This window comes from Aspergillus ochraceoroseus, assembly GCF_002846915.1.
Source record: "Aspergillus ochraceoroseus IBT 24754 chromosome Unknown P175scaffold_8, whole genome shotgun sequence".
Lineage (NCBI taxonomy): Eukaryota > Fungi > Ascomycota > Eurotiomycetes > Eurotiales > Aspergillaceae > Aspergillus > Aspergillus ochraceoroseus.
Genome location: NW_024468483.1, coordinates 436,504 through 455,714, shown reverse-complemented (window position 1 = coordinate 455,714; position 19,211 = coordinate 436,504). Strand labels below are relative to the sequence as shown.

Here is a 19,211-nt window from a genome sequence, read left to right as displayed (position 1 = left end):
GCGGCGGTTGTTGTTGGCTGGAAAAACTCCGCTCCCGTTTCCGCCTTTTCTGGGGAGTAAAAAAAAAAAGTTACGGAGCTTTGAAGATTTCCGCCGGTAGTGAATTCTTGCGGAACACTTTCAACAACCAACACCCCGGGTTTCTTCTGGAGAAAGCAGAGAAGAGACTACTGAGGGATGGGCACGGTGTTTTAATTCCATAAGGACAGTTTTCTTTTTCGAAAATGGCGTCGTCCCTCGCCGCGCAGTTGTCGCAGATTGCGGCCAACTCCACCAACCAGTTGAACCTCAAAGCCCAGAGGCTCGCGCATTCGCAATCCCTGATTTTTAGCAGAAGGGTCGCTGGGTCGCAGGATTTTGATACGATCTACGATATTTGCTATGATGGATTCCGGGAGCTATGCCAGCTGGATCCTCGTTTCACACAATTCGAGCGCTCGATTTTCAGCGAGCAAAGCAAGGCGGAGGATCGAACGGAGATGAATGTGGCCCAGAATAAGGAGCTAGATTCAGTATTGGAGGCTTTCCTTGCATTAGTTGGTGGGAGATTGTTATTGAGCCCAGCTGTGAAGGCTGTGGAATGGCTTATAAGGCGCTTCCGGTACGACTGGGCGAGCCTGGATTGGCCTCTCGAAAATTTTCTCCTTGTGTGATTGATGGCTAACAAAGCACAGAGTACATGAGTATAACACCGAGTTCACTATTCTCACCTTTTTGCCGTATTATACTACCCCGGTTTTCCTCACCCTACTCTCGATTCTTCCCGAAGACCTGCCACCCGCTTTCAAAGTGCTTATTCCATATAAGCGCAGCTCAATCAATCCGGTCCGTGGTGCTATCGTGCAAAGCGCTATCGCCAACCACGGAATTCTGACTGCTTTGAATAATCATGTCATTCAAGTCAGCAAGCAGCAGGCGCACCACCACGCCCTTCTATCATTCTGGGCGGGAATCATCTCTGAAGGAGTTGCAGGCATGCTGGATTCGTCACGCTCTGGCCGACGATCCCTTGAAAAACAAAAGCATGACGATGTTATCCTCGCGATTCTTCCGGTTTTAAATGATGGCCTCTCTATGAAGAACGTTTCGGAATTGGTGATTGGGTGCTACATGGTTTGCGTTGTCCTGGCGCAAAAGGCATCTCTTCAAGACCAGGTCTTGGACGGGCTTATGGAGGCTGTTGCAGAATCATGGACAGAAGAGACCTTGAGCTCAGGACTTATTTGTGTAGCTGTTCTCGCGCAACAGAAGCCCGAGCCAGTTCTGCCAAAGCGAGTATTTAAGGCCGTTACTCGATTGGATGATCCTTTAAAGCAGCTTTCCGAGATTTCGGTGGAATGCAAGACATCCCAGCTTATTCTTGGAATAGTGGCTGGATGTCTTAGGAACATTTCTAGCCAGAAGGACTCGTCCCGGCTAGACCTATTGTCCCTCATGTTCGAAAGCCAGCTTTTGGGCGAGGCGGAAATGGCCAAAGCTATTGCACTTGTCCTTCATGCGGCAAGCCATATTCACAAGGACGGAGCGATGTCTTTGGATGCCCAGACACATCTTGCAGACCTTGTGCAATATTTCAGTCGCTCACAGTCTCTCCAGCCCGTCTTTCAGAAAACCATTGAGGAATTGTCTTTCGACGTGTCTCTCTTGGAGCACAATCTACAGACGACAATTGAGTCGGTTTCTGCGACTCGGGCAATCGAAGATGTTGAAATGGAGGACGTCGAGAATACGGAGGAGGTGATTGATGGCTACGAATCTGCTGTAGAGCCGTTAAGAAATGAGGGAGTCTTTAAAGCCTCCTTCCTCAGCGCACAATCCATTCCTGTGTTTGAAAAGCTTGTGCAGGCTTTTGCATTGGCGGTTGGGTCAAAAGAGAGAATTGATTCCTTTCTCGAGTTGCCGGTGTTGGGCAAAGCGAATGCCCCCAAAACACCGCAGTATCTATCCTTTTTCGCGCGTGTTTTTACTGGCCCCTACCCTATTGGCACAAGGGCGTCGGCATTGAGTATTGTTTCGTCTCTTCTTACATCGGCTTCTTTTAACGAACTTGATCTCCAGGCTCTACTGCCATTCATACTATTGGCTTTGTCAGACCCCTCAGAAAGAATCCGTCGCGAGGCAGCTGGCGTTTTGGCCGTCATTGGAAATCTGTACCAGAAGAAAAAGAAGAGCTCTGATGATATCTGGGCACGAGACACTCTTTACGGACAGGAAAAGCAGTCGAAGGACATTCCTTGGCTTTCTAGTCGCGATATGCAGAAGGTCTTGGAACGGGCTCTCCTCCCTGGATTGGAAGAATATGTATTCGACCAGGCTCATATCGGCCGAGCTCTCGAGAATGCTATGCGAGCGACACCTACCTCAGACTCTGCAGCATCAGAACTCAAGAAACCATTGCGATTGGGATTCTTCACATTCCTTTGTTCGCACGCTGTCCAGATCCCACTTTTTGCCCCCAAGTTTAGATTGCTAAACCTTCTTAATCGGATTGATAAAGCCGGCGGTACAACTAGAACTAAGGAACTTGAACCATTATTGAAAAAGTGGCGGGACATGACAGAGCAAGAAGTTAAGGATATCTGTGAAAGGGAGCGTGTCCCCGCGATGGAGATGGAGGATCAGATCATGAAAACGGTGACTCCAAAGGAAAAAGATGCCATATCATTGCTGCTGTCTACTGTGAATCCTTATTCAGCATCTCTGAGATCTTCCTTTGTTTCCTCTGTGTTCAGCCGCATGAAGGACATCTGGTCCAACGTCGCCGAGGACCGACAAATTGCTGCCTCTGAAAGTCTTTTCGAGATCTCTATCCGGAACCCAGAATCCCCTCTTATCAATAACTGCCGGGATGTTCTCCGCAGTGTAGAGCTTCCTGGAGCAGTGCTCCTCAGCTTCATCCAGCAAATTCCCACCTCAATTACAGACATTGATGCCCTTGGTCCCGCGCCGAAGAGGAGACGAACCAGCCAGAATAATATGGTTGCAATGACGACTAAAGATGAGGCCAAACTAAGTAAGCTGATGGAGAAAATGACATTCATCCTGGAGCTGGTGGATGGCTCTAATCCTGAGGCCCACCCCGAACTTGTCGAGGGCTTGTTCCAAACCCTGGCCGCCCTGCACCATTTCAAGTCGCAGATCCAGTCTGGCATGAGTTACTTGCTTAGCTTGACCCTCGGAAGCCTTCTTGCCATCGTCAATCGATCAAAGGAATCGGGCAAGTCGCAGTTTGATACTTCAGTTGTCCGTGCTGACATGGTTGTGGATTGTGTTCGCACCACGGAAAGCCCTCAAGTGCAGAATACAGCCCTCCTCCTGGTCGCTGGCCTGTCCGTTATTGCGCCAGAGCTTGTTCTGCATAGCGTGATGCCAATATTCACGTTTATGGGCTCCAGCGTACTCAGAAAGGATGACGATTACTCTGTTTCCGTCATTGATCAGACAATCGATCAAGTTGTTCCAGCTCTCATCCAGTCACTAAGACACCAGAAGCGAGACGTTGTGTCCGGCACATCTGAGCTCCTGCTCAGTTTCACTGCCGCATTTGAGCATATTCCTTCCCATCGCCGCTTGCGACTATTCCATGCTCTCATCACCAAGCTAGGAACAGAAGAGTTCTTATTTGCGGTTTTGGCAATGCTGGCGAACCGATATTCGATGGATAAGGCGGTTCTTGTTCTGATGACCGGCCTGGTTTCTGACGCTAGTGCAGCTGTGGAGCTTAGTGTAAGTAAACCCCTTCCTTCTTTTGTGGAGGAGAGCTGCTAACGACCCTGTAGACCTACAGCAAATTCCTCGATCTCGTCAGCGACTCACTGAAATCTAAGCCTGGCATTTCACAGGTCCTCCTTGGCATTGGAAGCGACGATGGCCGAGAGCCTCATAAGGTTGCGGTTGATCTACTTCGTGCGCTGGCCTATCTCTTTAAGCATTCTTCGCTGAAAGTGAAGATGGCCAAGGCTTTCGCAACTGAGATGGGCGATGCACCGGTGCATATTCGCGAATTCTTCTCAAAGATCCTTGAACAAGTTTTGTCAATTGGAGAATCCATGCAAAACGTCAAGCCCGTTCACCAAGCCAGTGGTGATGTTCTTAGCGCGCTCTTCGGAACTCTTACCACAGTGGACTTCATCGATACTGTGGAGGCTCTGCTAAAGAGGCCCAACGATGAGCTTCGCCGCAAGGTTCTACGTCTTCTCGAAGGCCGGCTCAACCAGAGCCCTGAGCGTGATAGTGAATCGCAAATGCGGATGCTTGACTTCCTGCCCATTTTGGTTGACATTGTCCAGTCTTCCCCGGATATCCTTCTTAAACATGCGGCAGTGGCTTGCATCGACCGCATTGCCGAGAAGTATGGCAAGAAGGAGCCGTCCAAGGTCACACGTGCTGCTCAGGTGGTTGCCAGCCCTGCTTGCATTGGACAGGACGACGATCGCATTCGTATCATGGGTGTGCTGTGCCTCGCATCCATGGCAGAGGTGCTCGGGGAGGCAATGATTCCAGCCCTACCTGAAGTCCTCAACCGGTCGCTAGGCTTGCTTGAGGTTAGCTTGGAGGACGGAAAGGAGAATGCTAGACTGCACGATGCTGTTTTCTCTTTGTTCTCTGCACTTTTCGTCCACCTTCCATACATGATCTCTGGACCTCACCTTGACCATGTGCTTACACTGTCCTACAAATCCGCAGTTTCAGAAGATCTTGAAGATGGAAGCCGACAAGAGGCTCTGCAACTCATGGCTCGCAAAGTCGACATGGGCTCGAGCCTTGGAGCAGTAGATCGCAACTGGCAACTGGCAGTTGCCGCTGGCCCTGCAGCAACACGGGAGATTCTCGAAGTTGTTAGTCTTAGCATTGAGAAGCACGCCAAATCTGCTACGATGAAGAACTTGACAGTTCTGACAAACATCCTCTTCCGGGCTTTTGATCTACGAAGGGAGCAAGTGGCTTTGGGCTCTAAGGCTACCTTTGCTGTTTCGGACCTGGAAGCCATCGAGGATCTTGTCAACGGCGTCACCATCAAGATGATTTACAAGCTCAACGACACCACTTTCCGGCCCATCTTCAGCAAATTGGTTGAGTGGGCGACTACTAGCCTTCCGAAGAAGGATACGCAAGGCAGTTTGGCACGCTTGACTACATTTTACCGCTTCCTCCAGCTCTTCTTTGGCACCCTCCAGGTGAGTTTCATTTGCTTAAAGCCAGTCAGTCGACTGTTTCATACTCTAACCTATGTAGTCCATCGTTACTGGATATGCTAGCTACATCATCGACAGCGTGGTTGCGGTTCTTGGAAAGGCAAGCCCATCCAACCCAAATAGCAAGTCTCTTTGGCTTGCGACGATGCGCATGCTTCGGAGTGCATTTGAGCATGACCAAGACGGTAATTCACTGCCTTTTTTTTTCTTGTCCACCCCCGCGTGCTACAGCGGTCGACTAACATGAGCAGAATTCTGGCAATCTCCTTCGCACTTGACCAAGATCTCGCAACCTTTGATCTCCCAGCTCGGCCATGCCACGAACCCGACCACTGCGGCCATCGTCATTGAGGAGGCTGTCCCGGCCATCACCGAGCTCGCCGTCGCCGCAGACTCTACCGATAACCACAAGGAACTAAACACAGCGCTGATGCGTTTCCTGCGGCCGTCCGCCGGCCCAACAGGCAAGGCCGCCGGCGGTGAAAACCCGCACACGCGTCTCGCAGCCCTCAAGGCAGAGCAGTCTCTTACGGAGCACCTAGGCGAGGACTGGCTCGCGCTTCTCCCGGAGATGTTGCCGTATATTAGCGAACTCATGGAGGACGAGGACGAGAATGTCGAAAGGGAAGTACGTAAGTGGGTGAAGCAGATCGAGGGAGTCCTAGGCGAGAGACTCGATGACATGTTGACCTAGCCGTTGATTCCCGCTGTGTTGGTTGGCGTTACGGATACATACATCGGAGACATGTACTGTATATAGTAAAAGTTGGTTATGTATAGACTTGTCAATTTCATGATCCATTCATTTGCCTATTGTTGCATTTTCTAGTGAATCTGTAGGTTCTCTCTCTCTCTCTCTCTCTCTCTAACCCTAACTCCCTCATAGTTAAATACTCACTCTTCCATTTCACGAACTGTAAATAGTATTCATATTCCATCTCACACTCCCCCAAATCCAACGTTCGAAAACTTGACCCTCATAGCTTCTCGGAACTAAACGGGAGATGAAGAACATATGTATAGTGGTGTACATCCTACCGAATTCCCCATAGAAACCATTCCCTCGTGTCGAGCATATAGTTATGCCCAAAAGAAAAGAAAAAGAAGGACAGACTCGAAGGTGATCGGATTGTGTATGAAAATACTATCATTTCTCAGAGCACGCTATTAATAACCTAGCAGCAGCAGCAGCAGCAGTAGTAGTATTCAAAAAGCCATAACTATCGAATCATGAAACCATGTTAATCCCGTAAATCGATCCCGGGTATCAAAATCCTAAACGCCGTGTCGTGACCTTAAGTAAACGCAAAAAAAAAAAAAAAAAAGAAAGAAAGAAAGAAAACTTTTCGTGTAGTGTGTGTCGTATGTCACTGACATCGTACTTGCCGAGTAGGCGGCTGAGAGGAAGCGGGCAATGCGCGACGTTGCGGCGGTGCAAGGAAGCCCGAGTAAGCTGGGGGAGCGGGGTCCGGGAGCGAGGTAGCAGCGGGCGGGGCGACGCTTCGAGGACAGAAAAACTCGGCGTTTACCTCGTCTTGCGTGATCTCGGGCAACTGGGTTAGTGTCGCTCGAGGGCGGGGGCGACTTGTGAACTGGATGGGGAGTTTCAACGAGACTGTTGGGGTGAGGATGTTCATGTTGGGGGTATGGTAGGAGGTGCAGAGCTCTAGGGTGTAGATGCGCGAGATCAGGCAGGAGTGGAAAGTCGGGAGGAAGAGCTTGTTCTTAGGAAGAGTCACGGGGACTGTGATGGAGGCGAGGTAGAATGCGGTACCCGAGAAGGAGCTCGACGGAGGAGGACCTGTCAAGGACTCCCGTGAGGAAGTCGATTGGAGCGAGTCCCGGCGGATGAGGTCGCCGATGGTATGCTTTGTCCATTGCGCAGATTCAACGCACATGGTGGATAGCGGCACCGACTCGGTGTAGACCATTTGTCCCATCTGTCCCAGGGCGGAGACACTGGACGTGTTTGGGTAGTCCTGCCAGGGGGAAGCAGCGGCGTAAGTCGAGGCGCGCAGCTTGCTCCAGACAATTCCGAGACTGGGCGGTGTTTCGTTGCCCACGGGGTCGAAGCGTAGATGGATAGTGGCGCATGTGCTCACCGAGTCACAGGGCTCGACGTTGGGAGGGTTTAGCTGTACGGGTTTTGGCTGCGATGCAGCTGCGACCAGTCGGCCGAGCTTCGGTCTCATCGTGCCGCGCCTCACATCCTTTTCCTTGCGAGTGCAATAGACAGGATCAGTGTCCAGCACTGTTAGCGGGGGCTCCTCTTCAACAGCTGGAACAATGCGAATCTTCTTGTTCACGAGTTGCAGAGACTTCGGGGGCCCCACGACCGGTTTTTGTATCACATCCGCACTGACCTGATACGTGATCCGGCACATATGAGGCGCCAAGTCATCCAAGAGCGATCGGCCGTCACTGGCTAGGAGGGGGTCTCCTAGAGTGGGTGGAAGGAGGGTGTGGGCATGTTCAAGATGGACGTTCTTTTTGTCGTGGCTGCAGGCGTGTGGTAGAAGACGCTGGGGGACAACAAAGGTGAATGGGAACTTGTATGTGAGGCCAGGCTCCAAAACTCGAGGCATCGGATAAGTTGACTCCTCCATGGGCTGGCGAAGTCGCAGGAATGTCTGGTACGCCCCTGAACGGCCTGGGATTTGCCCCCGTTCTACTGTTACCGATTGTATGCCTGACTCATTAGCACACGTCCCTCGTCCCCTGCGGTTCACAGCTACAACTTACCCTCGAGTTTGATCTCAATTTCGTCGAAGCTGGTAAGATGTTCTGCGGTGACGATGACAGTGCCTTGGATCTGGTCTCCAGTGGTATAGGAATGGGCGATGCCCTCTGCCTCATGTTTAAGCTCGATGGTGATATTGGGACGAGCCAGGCGCGCAAAGACCTCAAAGGAGCGTGAGCCCCGACTGAGAGTAGAGGCAGTCATTGAGCTGGAGAGGAGTTGGAAGAGAGGAATACAGGGACACCAAGAATGCGTGTAGTCGATAGCTTTATCCTTTTTCTGAGAAATCCATGGAGAAGCATCTTGCACCGAAACCCTGGTAGTTAATAGCTTCAGAGTCACAGTGACTCGAAATCCACTGGTGGCTTGAATTCCACGCCCTTGCGATGACAAGACTGGAGATGGCAGCAAATGGGGCTTCACCATTAACAAGACGCGCCTTTCCTTAACGAGATCGTATAACGCGGGATATCGTCTACGATATGTACTGCAGCATTCCAATTGGTGGCAGTATTGGGTTCCAGCCACGGCTATACTGATATTGAGTTCATATGCAGGTGGTCAAGTTCGGTCATCGATTCCCCCAAAAAGAAACATAAGATGATGATGATGATGAGCATGAAATTATATATGTACTGATCCTCAATTTAAGTGATCGATCATCGTTCGTGAAGCCGGGATAAACATACCCCTAGTAGGCTCGTAACAAGGGATTAGTATGCTAGTAAATGTCAATCCGGCATCATGCCTGGGATAGGAAGCAACAACCTAACCGCAGACAGTAAGAGACTACGGGAAGATCTACAAAATGTCCCAACGGATAAATTACGATCATACCCGTGGGATGCGGATAAAATCGTACTCAAAAATCGTTGAAGGCAAGCTTTCTCTCGTCTCATACAGAGAACATCTAGTGCACTCTGCATCCAGCTCAAGATCAACCGACGGGAGCAGAAGACCGAGCGAGGCAAGAGACCCCAATCCTACTGGACTCCAGACCGGATACGCGCGGAACAGGAACAAGGCCTTCCTCAGGAGTGTACACAATTAATTCGGTACCTAGTCTAGTCAAGATCAACATTATGGGGAATTAAAGCCCTTGTATACCGTACCGGACGCCCAAAAGCCCAATCAATACGCCACTCTTGTCCGCATATCCTATACAAAATTAGTATGCGTATCTCTCAAAAAAAAAAAAAAAAAAGGGGGGGGAAGAAGCTCACAGAAATCTTTCGCTCAATTTCACGGACTGAGCGATCAAGTTCCGCAGCAATCATCATCTTCGTGTCATTAGGCAGAAGGAAATACATTTCGCATAGGTCTCCATCAATAACACCCTTCACGGGTGCATAGTAGCTTCGGTAGATGAGATGGTCTCGGCCCGCAAGAGGAGGGCATTGCGAGGCCAACTGCATTTCCAGACTTTGGAAGAAGTCGACATCTTCACGGCTAACAAATGGCACAAGCATGCCAATCGTGCCCTGGAAGCCAGTCCACAGGAGAATGTCCCGTCCTCCGGCTACCAGTTGCGTCTTATGAAGGCTCGTGGGGATATCTTGGGTGTAAACATGGATCATGAGCTCCAGACGATTGGGAGTGCCTTGGAGATAGCCACGCTCGTGGATAAGATGAGCTCCTGATCCATCCTCGTCTGCTTCGTCGGAGGTTTTCTTAGGACACCGGAGTAACCAGAGATTTCCGAATTTGTCCCCTCCTGCAGTTGTCTCGTAGTCCACCATCGTTGTCGAGGTAGCCCAACGTGAGACGGAATCATCCACGAACGGAATCAGGACGTTCTCTTGATACTTGTATACGACGTAGGTGACGCTCTCCCGGACGTCACTGACCACGATTCTGCTGCCCTGGGTTTGAAGACCAACAATCGTTCTGGGAACAACGGCAGCTTGGCATTTACGAAGCAACTGCTTCATACCTAGATCGTATATGCGAAGTACTGAGCCAATTCCAGCCAACAAGCGACCCTGGAATGGAAGCATAGCAAGAGGCGGCTCGTCAACCTTAGTTTTATGAATGAATTCGAGTTCTCTTCCGTCTTCTTGGAAGCGGTAGATATGGATGTAGCCTCCAGCGGAGGAAGGAGGATTGACTGTCAAATCTTTCGCAGTGCCAACGACTAAGAATGTTTCATCATCCTGACTGGTGAAAGGAACAGCCGCAATACTGACGGCAGATTCATTTTCCTCTAATTCTACTGTTCCAATCACCGCCTTTGCATCGACTGGATCGACAATCTGAATGCATGAAGCCCAATGGCCATCACCGCGAGGGTAGCCAAAGTCTTCCGGTGGGAGCACAGTTGTGTCACCATTACGGGAGGCAGCATCATCCAGCAGCCGGGCTCGAGTGGCTGGTGAGAGGACATTGTTATCGGCCTCAGCCACGTAAAACAGGGGCTGCGAGGGGTGCTTTAGGAAACGACGGGGAGTATATGCGAGGGGAATCGACTGTTGTAGCATGTTGTTTTCGAGTTTCTCGATGGAAAAGATTCTAGCAATCATGTCAGAGCGCGATAATAAACATGGCATTTTGCTCCGCAGAGGCAAAGAAGGGGTTGCGATCTCAGTAGGAACAATTGGAAAAAATAATAAGATTGATGATCCACATATTTTTTGTTTCGGAAAATCCTTTCTCATCATATGATCACACAGGTGGGAGAATACGGGAAGATTTTGGAGAGAAGTCACATACCTTAGGTTCTGGCCCTGAATACCGACCATGCCCTCGATGCACTGCTCGCTTGAAAAGTTCCAACCCCATTCAAGTCCAACGTAATCCAGAGGCGTGAGCATAAAGCCCTTGGTCTGGATATCCGAGTAACCGAGCCAAGGCCGGGAGCTTAAAGCAAGTACAGCTGTTTGCCCCTTGACGGAAACCTGGAACAGCTTCACAGCTTTAGATCCCAAGAAACGGGTGCGAGTGTCTGAAAGTTCACCAGTTACCTCATCCAGGACGGTCCGCAGATACACACCAGAATGAAGACCGATGTGGAGATAGAGCGTAGTACCCCCAGAGCTGGAGTCAGACATTGACATAATGTTCAAAGCGGACGGCGCGGCGGTCAAAGCTTGAACAGATTTGTTCTCCAATGTCGAGTCTGGATCCAAACTCAAAATACGGACGGTGGAGTCATCACACCCGACAGCCAAAAAGGAGCTTCGAACACGGCCTTCTGGAACTTCGCCCAGACTAAGACATGTCACTGTGCCGGACATTTGCCGCCGTTCATCGTATTCGGCGAGGGAACCATCGGCATCCATCTCGAAATAGACAATTTCACCAGAACTAAGCGCAACTGCAACCTGACGCTCATTTGTTGCAGCCGCCACGATTGAACGATGCTGCGGCGCAGGCCACTCATTTACTCGTCGATCTTCCAGGATATGACGAATGCCTCGTGGGTGAATCTGAATCATGGTGTCTTCTCCAAGTTGTTGGACTGCAAGCGTGGGGGCAGTCGAAAGGAAACCAGTATCAGTGACTTCTTCCACTGTTTCCCCGATACTAAGAACAAGAGTGCCGTTGGCGAAAGACAAGACGATATATGCATCAAACTCATCCGCTCGGGTAAGTTTTGTTGTCCACACCGCGGAAGGAACGCTTGGGAGCTCAGATTCAACAATCTCCGAGACTTCCAACCCATGTTTCAAGGTCCTAAAAGTGCTCCGGGCACCCGTACCGGAGATAGTGAAAATCTGAGGAGCATCGTCCTCTGAAAGGTTCGCGACTTTGCTGTCGATCAAGGGGTTCAAGGAGTTGATAGTCTCGACGAGGTTCAGGTTCTCCGCACCTCTAGGCTGAAAGAAAACGGGCTCACAGGGAACAGAAGGATCGGAAGAAAAGGCATCGCTGCAGAACTCGATTTCTTCGTCATCGTCACCAAGCTTTTCAAACTGGTAAAAGTGATGATTTCCAGCCTCACTGGCGACATAGAGGAAACCGCTCTTGAGAATCAACAAGGCTGAGGCAAGTGGGACTGTATCAAAGTATTTGATTTTGAGTGCCTTGACTTCCCCAGTCAGCTGGCCGTTATCATCTTCCACCATGTCGATGGTCAGCTTGAAAAGATCTCCGTCGTCCGTCTGCAAGAGAAAGAAGAAGGCTCCCCGCATTTTATGCATTACGCCCGCTGTAATGCGGCGCTTACGTTCTGGATTCTCTGTTGCGCCCTTGCGACGAGGAATTGGTACCTTGAAGGCATCTTGGTTCGAGTGTCGGTACGCCACAGTATCCTCACCACAGACCAAGACACCACTAGGGCCATCCGCTCCACCAGGCACTTGGAAGAGCATGGATGCAGTCCGGTCGACAGGGTCCGCCCACTTGCGAACAACGTGGTTGAGACCAAGATCGAGCTCGTAGTAAACGAGAAGCTTTTCAGCTTCTTCGTAAGCCCGGCCGGTTGGGTCCTGGTCAGATTCGGAGTAATCGACTTCAAGAGCCGCAAAGATAGGGTTTTCATACCCAATATCTAGGGCGGTAATTGCAAAGACCAAGGTCTGGGGCTTGTGTGCTTCAAGAGGGGATGAAATCGTGAGCTCGGCCTGCGAGTTCCGATTCAAGACATAAACAAGCTTGTTCTTCTCTATCGAAGCAATCAGGCAAGCTCTGCCCTTGGGATCCACTGCCAGATATTGGCCAGGAATGACCCGGCGCACACCCGACTTGCCAAAAGTCTCCAGGTGAATTCGGTTAAACCGATTCTGCGAGGGGACATACTCGATGATGGTGATTCGCCCCGAGTCCGAGCCAATAATTATGTAATCTATACGCATGTCTCAGCAGTGTTTAGAAACTACCACCTAGCGTCCACATCGCGGACCGGGGCACGTCCCAGCTCCAGGGGGAGCTAGCTCGACAGTAACGGGTCGTGCTGCCCGGAAGCTTGGAGAATCACTAAAATGATCTTGGAATGCCGCACGGGGGAGAACGCATAAACATACCTTTGTTACTACCCGCCAGCCTGAACGCAGCCAAGGAACGAATAATGCCGAAGACATCCTGGGAGTACAACGGGGTGACCTTGCCCTGGGTGGGATCGGGACGGTGGATTGTCAGCCTCGACCCGGAGGCCGTGACGATCTGCTGCTCCTTGGTCCCGGCAAACTGGCCCAAGATCGCTTGACTGACCGCAGTGGGAGGCTGGATGGTCAGAGAGTACATGAACATGTGCGAAGTGGTAGCCATGATGGGGACAACTAAGCTCGCAGGTCGAGCCTCGCGTATGCCTAGGTGTTTTTGTTTACGACACAATTGCAGCCAAAATGGTTGAAACTATAGTGGAAGCAGTCCCATTGCTGCGGAGAGAGCCGCTAATTTCGAGGACACTCGAAAACGAGAGGTCCCCTAAGGAAGGGATGTTGGGAAGGAAGAGAAGATGGGAGAGAGGTAGAGCTGGAAGTGAGGTCTTTCGGTTGGGAAGAAGCGAGAAGGTGAAAAATTGCAGTTGTGGAGCTCAGCTAGCTGGTGTTTGCAGTGTTTGCAGAGTCTCACGTGATATTCCCGTGTTGTCGACTTGGGCGATCCCCATGTAATTAGTCAACGGGTGAGTTAACTAACTAACAACTAACCAACTAACTAACTAACTAGGAGGTGGAAGTGCTCCGTAAAGGATATCCTCAGACGGTCAGAATACCTAGGTATTGCCAAAAACGAATCGAGGCAGTCTAGTAGAGATCAGAGATCAGAATTCTGCCATGTTGGACCACTGAGCTACCCCTACCGGATAAACCCGTAACCCCGAACACGTTCCGGTACCAGTGTGACAATACGAACAGCCGGACCACATAAAGACAGTCCGTAATACCGGTATTGCCAAAACACTGCCACCTACTCCGTACTAGGCGGACGATGGGTTTCTGCCGGCTTCTTTGTTAACTAACAACCAAAGGCAGGAAGGAACCGCCGCCAAACGAAACAGCTCTTTCTCACTGAGTTGTTCATTCAGTCCCTCAGTCTTTTTTCTTTATCTCCCTTGTATTAATTCTTCCTCCCAGCTGGTTCAACTGCTTCTCCTGCGTGTGACGTGATCCTATACTAGGTACCTTACTGTTGCCTCGCCTCGGTACCCCTCAACCTTCCCTCCCTTTCCCTCCCAAAGTCATATATCATCATGGCCGATGACACCGCCACGGCAGAGGATTCACCCATCACCTTCCACATCAAAGCTTCAAATGACGCCAAATTTACTCTCACATTACCCGCCTCGACGCCAGTGTTGGAGTTGAAGGAGAAACTCGCTTCCTCTGAATATGCCGACACCCCAGCAGAGCGCCAGCGCTTGATCTATTCGGGAAGAGTGCTCAAGGATAATGAGACCCTGGCGACTTACAAGATCAAAGATGGACATACTATTCATCTGGTCAAGAGCGCTGCCAGCAATCAACGTGCAAGTGGCGCCGCCCCGAGCGCTTCAACATCCACATCTACGGGCGCTGCCGCCAACCCGTCGACTGCTGGTGTCCCAACCAACCTCGCTGCCGGTACAGGCAACAATCCTCTCGCCGGCTTGACTGGCGCAAGGTATGCTGGGTTTGCGCAGCTTCCGGGCGCTGGAATGTTTGGGCCAGATGGTGGGGTAAGTATTTGACAAAATCGAAATATCCTGGCAGGTAGATTTTCGGTTCTGATCGATTGATTTCTAGATGGGTCCTCCTCCTGACGCTGAATCCATGCTCAATATGCTCGAAAATCCCCAATTCCAGTCTACAATTAATGAGGCTCTACAGAACCCAGCCATGATCGATATGATGATTCAACAGAACCCAATGCTGCGTGATATGGGCCCGGGTGTGCGGCAAATGATGCAGAGCCCTGAGTTCCGTCGTATGCTGACCGATCCCAATTCCATTCGTCGGATGATGCAGATGCAAAGAGCCATGGGAGGTACAGGTTTTGGCAGCGGCGCTTTCCCCGCCCCTGGGGTCACAAACACAACACCGGAGGAGAACCGGAATAACTCCCAGAACACCAACGACACGAACACTATCCCGAGTGCTCCGCCATTCAACCCGTTCTTATCACAAGGTCTTGGTGCGGGTAATCCGTTTGCTGCCTTGTTTGGCGGCAACCAGGGCTTCGGACTCAACCCACCCAGCAACACATCCGGAGGTGACCAGGCCGGCGCAGCGGTGCGAGAGGCGACGGGAACGACTGCCGGTACAGCGGCGCCCGCGGAAGGTCAGAATACACCGAATGCACCGAACGCGCAGAATCCATTCGGTCTTCTCCTGAACCCTGCCCTTTTTGGAGCCCAGGCTGGTCAAGCTGGTCCGGGAGGCGTTAACCCGTTTAATCCCCAACAAAATCCATTCCTCCGTGACCCCCAGTTGCTGGCACAGGCCATGCAGTTAATGGAAGGCCAAGGCGGCGAAGGAGGAGGTGGTGTGAATCCTCTGGCAGCACTGTTTGGCGGCTCCGGCCTGGGCAGTGCCGCTCCTCCAGACAACCGACCGCCCGAGGAGCGATACGCCGACCAGCTGCGTCAGCTTAATGACATGGGATTCTACGAGTTTGAAAGGAATATCGAAGCCCTTCGGCGAGCTGGCGGCAGCGTACAAGGCGCAGTGGAGTATCTGCTGAGCCATCCGTCCTAATATTCCCTCGATTCCCGAAATGAGATCATTGGTGATTTTCTAGCACATTGACTGCGGCTTTGCTTTTTATCTTGGGTGTGCAATATGAGGAACGGTTTCTGTAATAATTCTTCCCTCGTTGTTTGTAGACAGGCATTACATTCGCAAGCAGCTGCAGTTGATCCTTTGATGCCTTGTCATGACCGAGTATGATAGTGAATTTCACATCTATGTAACTGTTTAACCATCTGTATGTGTGTGTGGAGTGTGTGCTAGATAGAGTAGTCCTTGGTACGTACCCGGTCGTCTAACTCTACCAGGACCCATAAACAACACCAAAACATGGTTATAACCCCCATCCTTATAGCTAATTCAAGTTAACAATCCAAAGAGGATGTAGTTTTTGTCCAGAAGGTAAGCTGTAATTTGTAAACTGATTCAGTGGAGAGTGGGCTGGACCGTCGTCGATCTTCAATGCCAACTAATGCCCTGTGGGACAACATCATCAAACCCCCCTTCAGTCTGCTTTCCCCCCCCCCCTTTCAACCTTCATCCTCACCATACCTAATTCTTCCCTTTACCCAGGCACTTCCTGCTGCCAGTTACACTCGTTAGCTCTCTACGACTGTGTCCTTGATTTTCGGATAATCCCCCCGTCTTTTTGTGGGAAGCTAGAAGCTTTCATTTACTTCGCTCTATTACGTCGCATTTGCTGGTCGCTTCTACGACACTGTTTTGAAAGAATTGTCCTTTCCCTCCTGCCTTGCGATTTCCCTATATATAATCTTTTAATTATCCCTTTGCCCATTCATTTTATAAATCCCCCCCCCCCCCCCCGTGAAGAAGAGAAGTGGTTGATCGGCACTAGGCCATCTCATACCCGCCACGTTGAGTGATCCTAGACCGCAACATACCGGTGCATATTTACCTGGTAGCTATCTATTTTTGGGCCGTGCGGGCTAAATTATCTCTGCTATCTTCTCAATGATGGAGTTGCGATGGGTTGCGTGTCGTCTGCATTGGATACTATGGTTGTTGTTTGTTTCGTATACCAGCGCGTTCTACTTGCCCGGTTTGTCTCTCTATTTCTGCCATATGTTGGTCCAAGGATCAACTAACAGTCCGACAGGTTACTCAATCAAGCGCTATAACGATGATGAATCGATCCCTCTCCTTGTGAATAAGATCTTCTCGGACCATACGCAGCTTCAATATGCCTACTTTGATCTGCCCTTCGTCTGCCCCCCGAGTGGGCGCGCGCATGGTGGCTCTCCTTTTGGTTCCGGACAAAGTGTTTCGCTCAATCTGGGGGAAATACTGCGTGGGGACCGGATCATGACTTCGGACTTTGAGATGCAGATGGGCAAGAATATCGAATGCCAGGCGCTGTGCACACGGGAGGTCGGACGCAAGGATGTGAAAGGGAGCCGACAGCTTATTCGCGACGGCTACGTGGCAGAATGGATCGCGGATAATTTGCCCGGGGCGACGAGCTTTGTCACCGTTGACCGCAGCCGGAAGTACTACGCTACTGGGTTCAAGCTCGGGTTCCAGGACTATTCTCCGGTTGACGGCAAACAGCGGTTCTATATGCATAATCACTTCACGATCGTCATCCGCTGGCGGTCAGCGCCGGAGGGAGGGAAGGTGATTGTGGGGTTTGAAGTTTACCCCAGGAGTATCCGTGCTGAAGATCATGGACCGGATGGGTGCCCTAGGCGCATCCATGACGATCATGAAGGGCTGGAGTTGTATCTTCCGCCCAACATGGAGCGGTTACGGAAGATGTACCCAGGTTCCTCGTATCTCCCAGAAGACGATGATGATCTCGATGATGGGGCGACTCTGAAAATCCCGTACAGCTATTCGGTATACTTTAAGGAAGAAAACGGGGTCGAGTGGTGGAACCGCTGGGATCTCTACTTTAGCAACCAAGAGGATAGCTCGATGACACATTGGTTAGCGGTCCTTAATTCTCTGACCATATCCGGTGTTTTGGGTGTCGCGGTCTGTGTGATCTGGGGTCGGACGGTACAAGGCGACATCAAGGGTCGGGGTGACGGTGCGATGGATGACAGCAAACTCCAAAGAGGGAGCAAATCTCGATCGTCATCGGAGAGAAAGATAGAGGGACTGCTGGATCAGCCGGACGTGGAACGGGATGCCGATGTCGGTTCTGAGGACGAGGGCTTGGACGATGTCAGCGGGTGGAAGCTTCTCCACGGCGATGTCTTTCGCGTGCCGGAATACAGTGGACTGCTTGCGCCGTTGGTGGGCTCGGGGATGCAGCTATTCTTCATGACTTCTGGTCTTCTCCTTCTCAGCTGCCTGGGCATCTTGAATCCTAGTTTCCGAGGCGGGTTTGTCAGTGTCGGGATGGGCTTGTTCGTGTTTGCGGGTTTGTTTTCTGGATACTTCTCGGGGCGGTTGTACAAAACCTTTGGCGGTGTGAGTTGGCGGAAGAACACGTTGATTGTAAGATCGTCCTGGTCCTTTTAGTTCTGAGACGTGCGTGCTAACGATCTAGACTGCCTTGCTTTTCCCCGGCCTGGCCTTTTGTCTAATCTTCATCCTCAATCTGTTTGTGTGGGCGCAAGCGTCGAGCACGGCGATTCCCTTTGGCACGCTGGTGGGGATTGTGGCACTGTGGCTCTTGATCCAAGTTCCGCTAGTCTACGCGGGCAGCTGGTATGGATACGTGCGAGCTACGGCGTGGGAGCAGCCGACCAAGACGGCATCGATTGCGCGCCCAATCCCGGCCCAGCCGTGGTACCTGCACAGCATCCAAGGCACGCTTTTCACGGGGCTGGCACCATTTGCGGTGCTGTTCATTGAGCTGCTGTTTGTGTTCCAAAATCTGTGGCAGGACAAGAGCGGATACTACTACGTGTTTGGATTCCTCAGTGCGGTTACCACGATTCTGATGGTGACCGTGAGCGAGGTGACGATCATCGCGACATACAGCCAGCTCTGTTCGGAGGTGAGTGCTTGAGATGGTGCGTCTGGCGAGGGCCCACTACTAACTTACCTGGGGCAGAACTACCACTGGTGGTGGCAGAGTTTCCTTACGGGGGGCAGCAGCGCCGTCTGGGTATTTGGGTACTGCATTTGGTATTATTCCTTCCATCTGCATATCACGGGGTTCGTGTCGAGCCTGCTCTTTTTCAGCTACAGTCTGCTGGCGTGCACGGTGTACGGACTGTTGACGGGGACGGTTGGATTCCTGACGGCGTATGCGTTTCTGCGGCGGATCTACAGGTAAGTCGGGTGTTTGATGAGTGATTAAGCTAACGAACATAGGTCGATCAAAGTGGATTAAAGATATTTCGTTGAAGAAGAGAGTACTCTGTAACTATGGATGATCATTAGGATAGTCCTAGTACTAACTAACTATATGATGATCCCTTTTTGGTAGTTGGACACATGACCCCGAATCCGATCACGAGACATCTCCATCCTCCTATCCATCCTCCTATCCCATCCTCCTATCCCATCCTTGTAATCCAGAATAAAACTCGACAATTCAGACCATAAGGTATAGGTAGGATCATTGGGATATTTGCAAAGGTATAAACCCGAGAAGGAATGCTGACGGATGGAGGATGGGTTTTGGTGGAGTGAATGACCAGCAAGGAATTCCATCCTGAATCCTGAGTCACCGCTACTTCATCTCATCTCCATCAA

General features: G+C 51.0%; 5 protein-coding genes across 5 annotated transcripts; 3 read left to right on the top strand and 2 right to left on the bottom strand.

Annotated features, from left to right (window-relative positions):
* The first annotated feature begins 117 nt into the window (after positions 1-117).
* On the top strand, positions 118-5,982 carry utp10 (snoRNA-binding rRNA-processing protein UTP10). The gene is made up of 5 exons (XM_040899059.1): positions 118-601; positions 675-3,726; positions 3,780-5,177; positions 5,236-5,380; positions 5,447-5,982. Exons 1-5 carry the CDS (start codon positions 225-227, stop codon positions 5,887-5,889), a joined length of 5,415 nt encoding a protein of 1,804 aa, XP_040749472.1. The 5' UTR covers positions 118-224; the 3' UTR covers positions 5,890-5,982.
* Positions 5,983-6,562: 580 nt separating this feature from the next.
* On the bottom strand, positions 6,563-8,139 carry P175DRAFT_0444424 (arrestin (or S-antigen), N-terminal domain protein; the record flags this gene model as incomplete). Its single annotated transcript, XM_040894233.1, has 2 exons — positions 6,563-7,884; positions 7,938-8,139. The coding sequence occupies 2 exons, from the start codon at positions 8,137-8,139 to the stop codon at positions 6,563-6,565; spliced, it is 1,524 nt and encodes a 507-aa protein (XP_040749471.1).
* An 826-nt stretch (positions 8,140-8,965) lies between these two features.
* P175DRAFT_0503964 (DDB1/RSE1 family protein) lies at positions 8,966-13,359 on the bottom strand. Its single transcript, XM_040897738.1, has 4 exons — positions 12,897-13,359; positions 10,645-12,718; positions 9,159-10,443; positions 8,966-9,093 (listed from the first exon to the last, which is right to left on the bottom strand). Exons 1-4 carry the CDS (start codon positions 13,138-13,140, stop codon positions 9,067-9,069), a joined length of 3,630 nt encoding a protein of 1,209 aa, XP_040749470.1. The 5' UTR covers positions 13,141-13,359; the 3' UTR covers positions 8,966-9,066.
* A 706-nt stretch (positions 13,360-14,065) lies between these two features.
* On the top strand, positions 14,066-15,932 carry P175DRAFT_0485111 (ubiquitin domain-containing protein DSK2; the record flags this gene model as incomplete). Its single annotated transcript, XM_040895589.1, has 2 exons — positions 14,066-14,530; positions 14,598-15,932. The coding sequence occupies 2 exons, from the start codon at positions 14,066-14,068 to the stop codon at positions 15,546-15,548; spliced, it is 1,416 nt and encodes a 471-aa protein (XP_040749469.1). The 3' UTR covers positions 15,549-15,932.
* Positions 15,933-16,330: 398 nt separating this feature from the next.
* Positions 16,331-18,947, top strand: P175DRAFT_0503962 (transmembrane 9 family protein). The gene is made up of 5 exons (XM_040897737.1): positions 16,331-16,599; positions 16,657-18,002; positions 18,055-18,507; positions 18,565-18,785; positions 18,828-18,947. Exons 1-5 carry the CDS (start codon positions 16,512-16,514, stop codon positions 18,844-18,846), a joined length of 2,127 nt encoding a protein of 708 aa, XP_040749468.1. The 5' UTR covers positions 16,331-16,511; the 3' UTR covers positions 18,847-18,947.
* Positions 18,948-19,211: the final 264 nt, after the last annotated feature.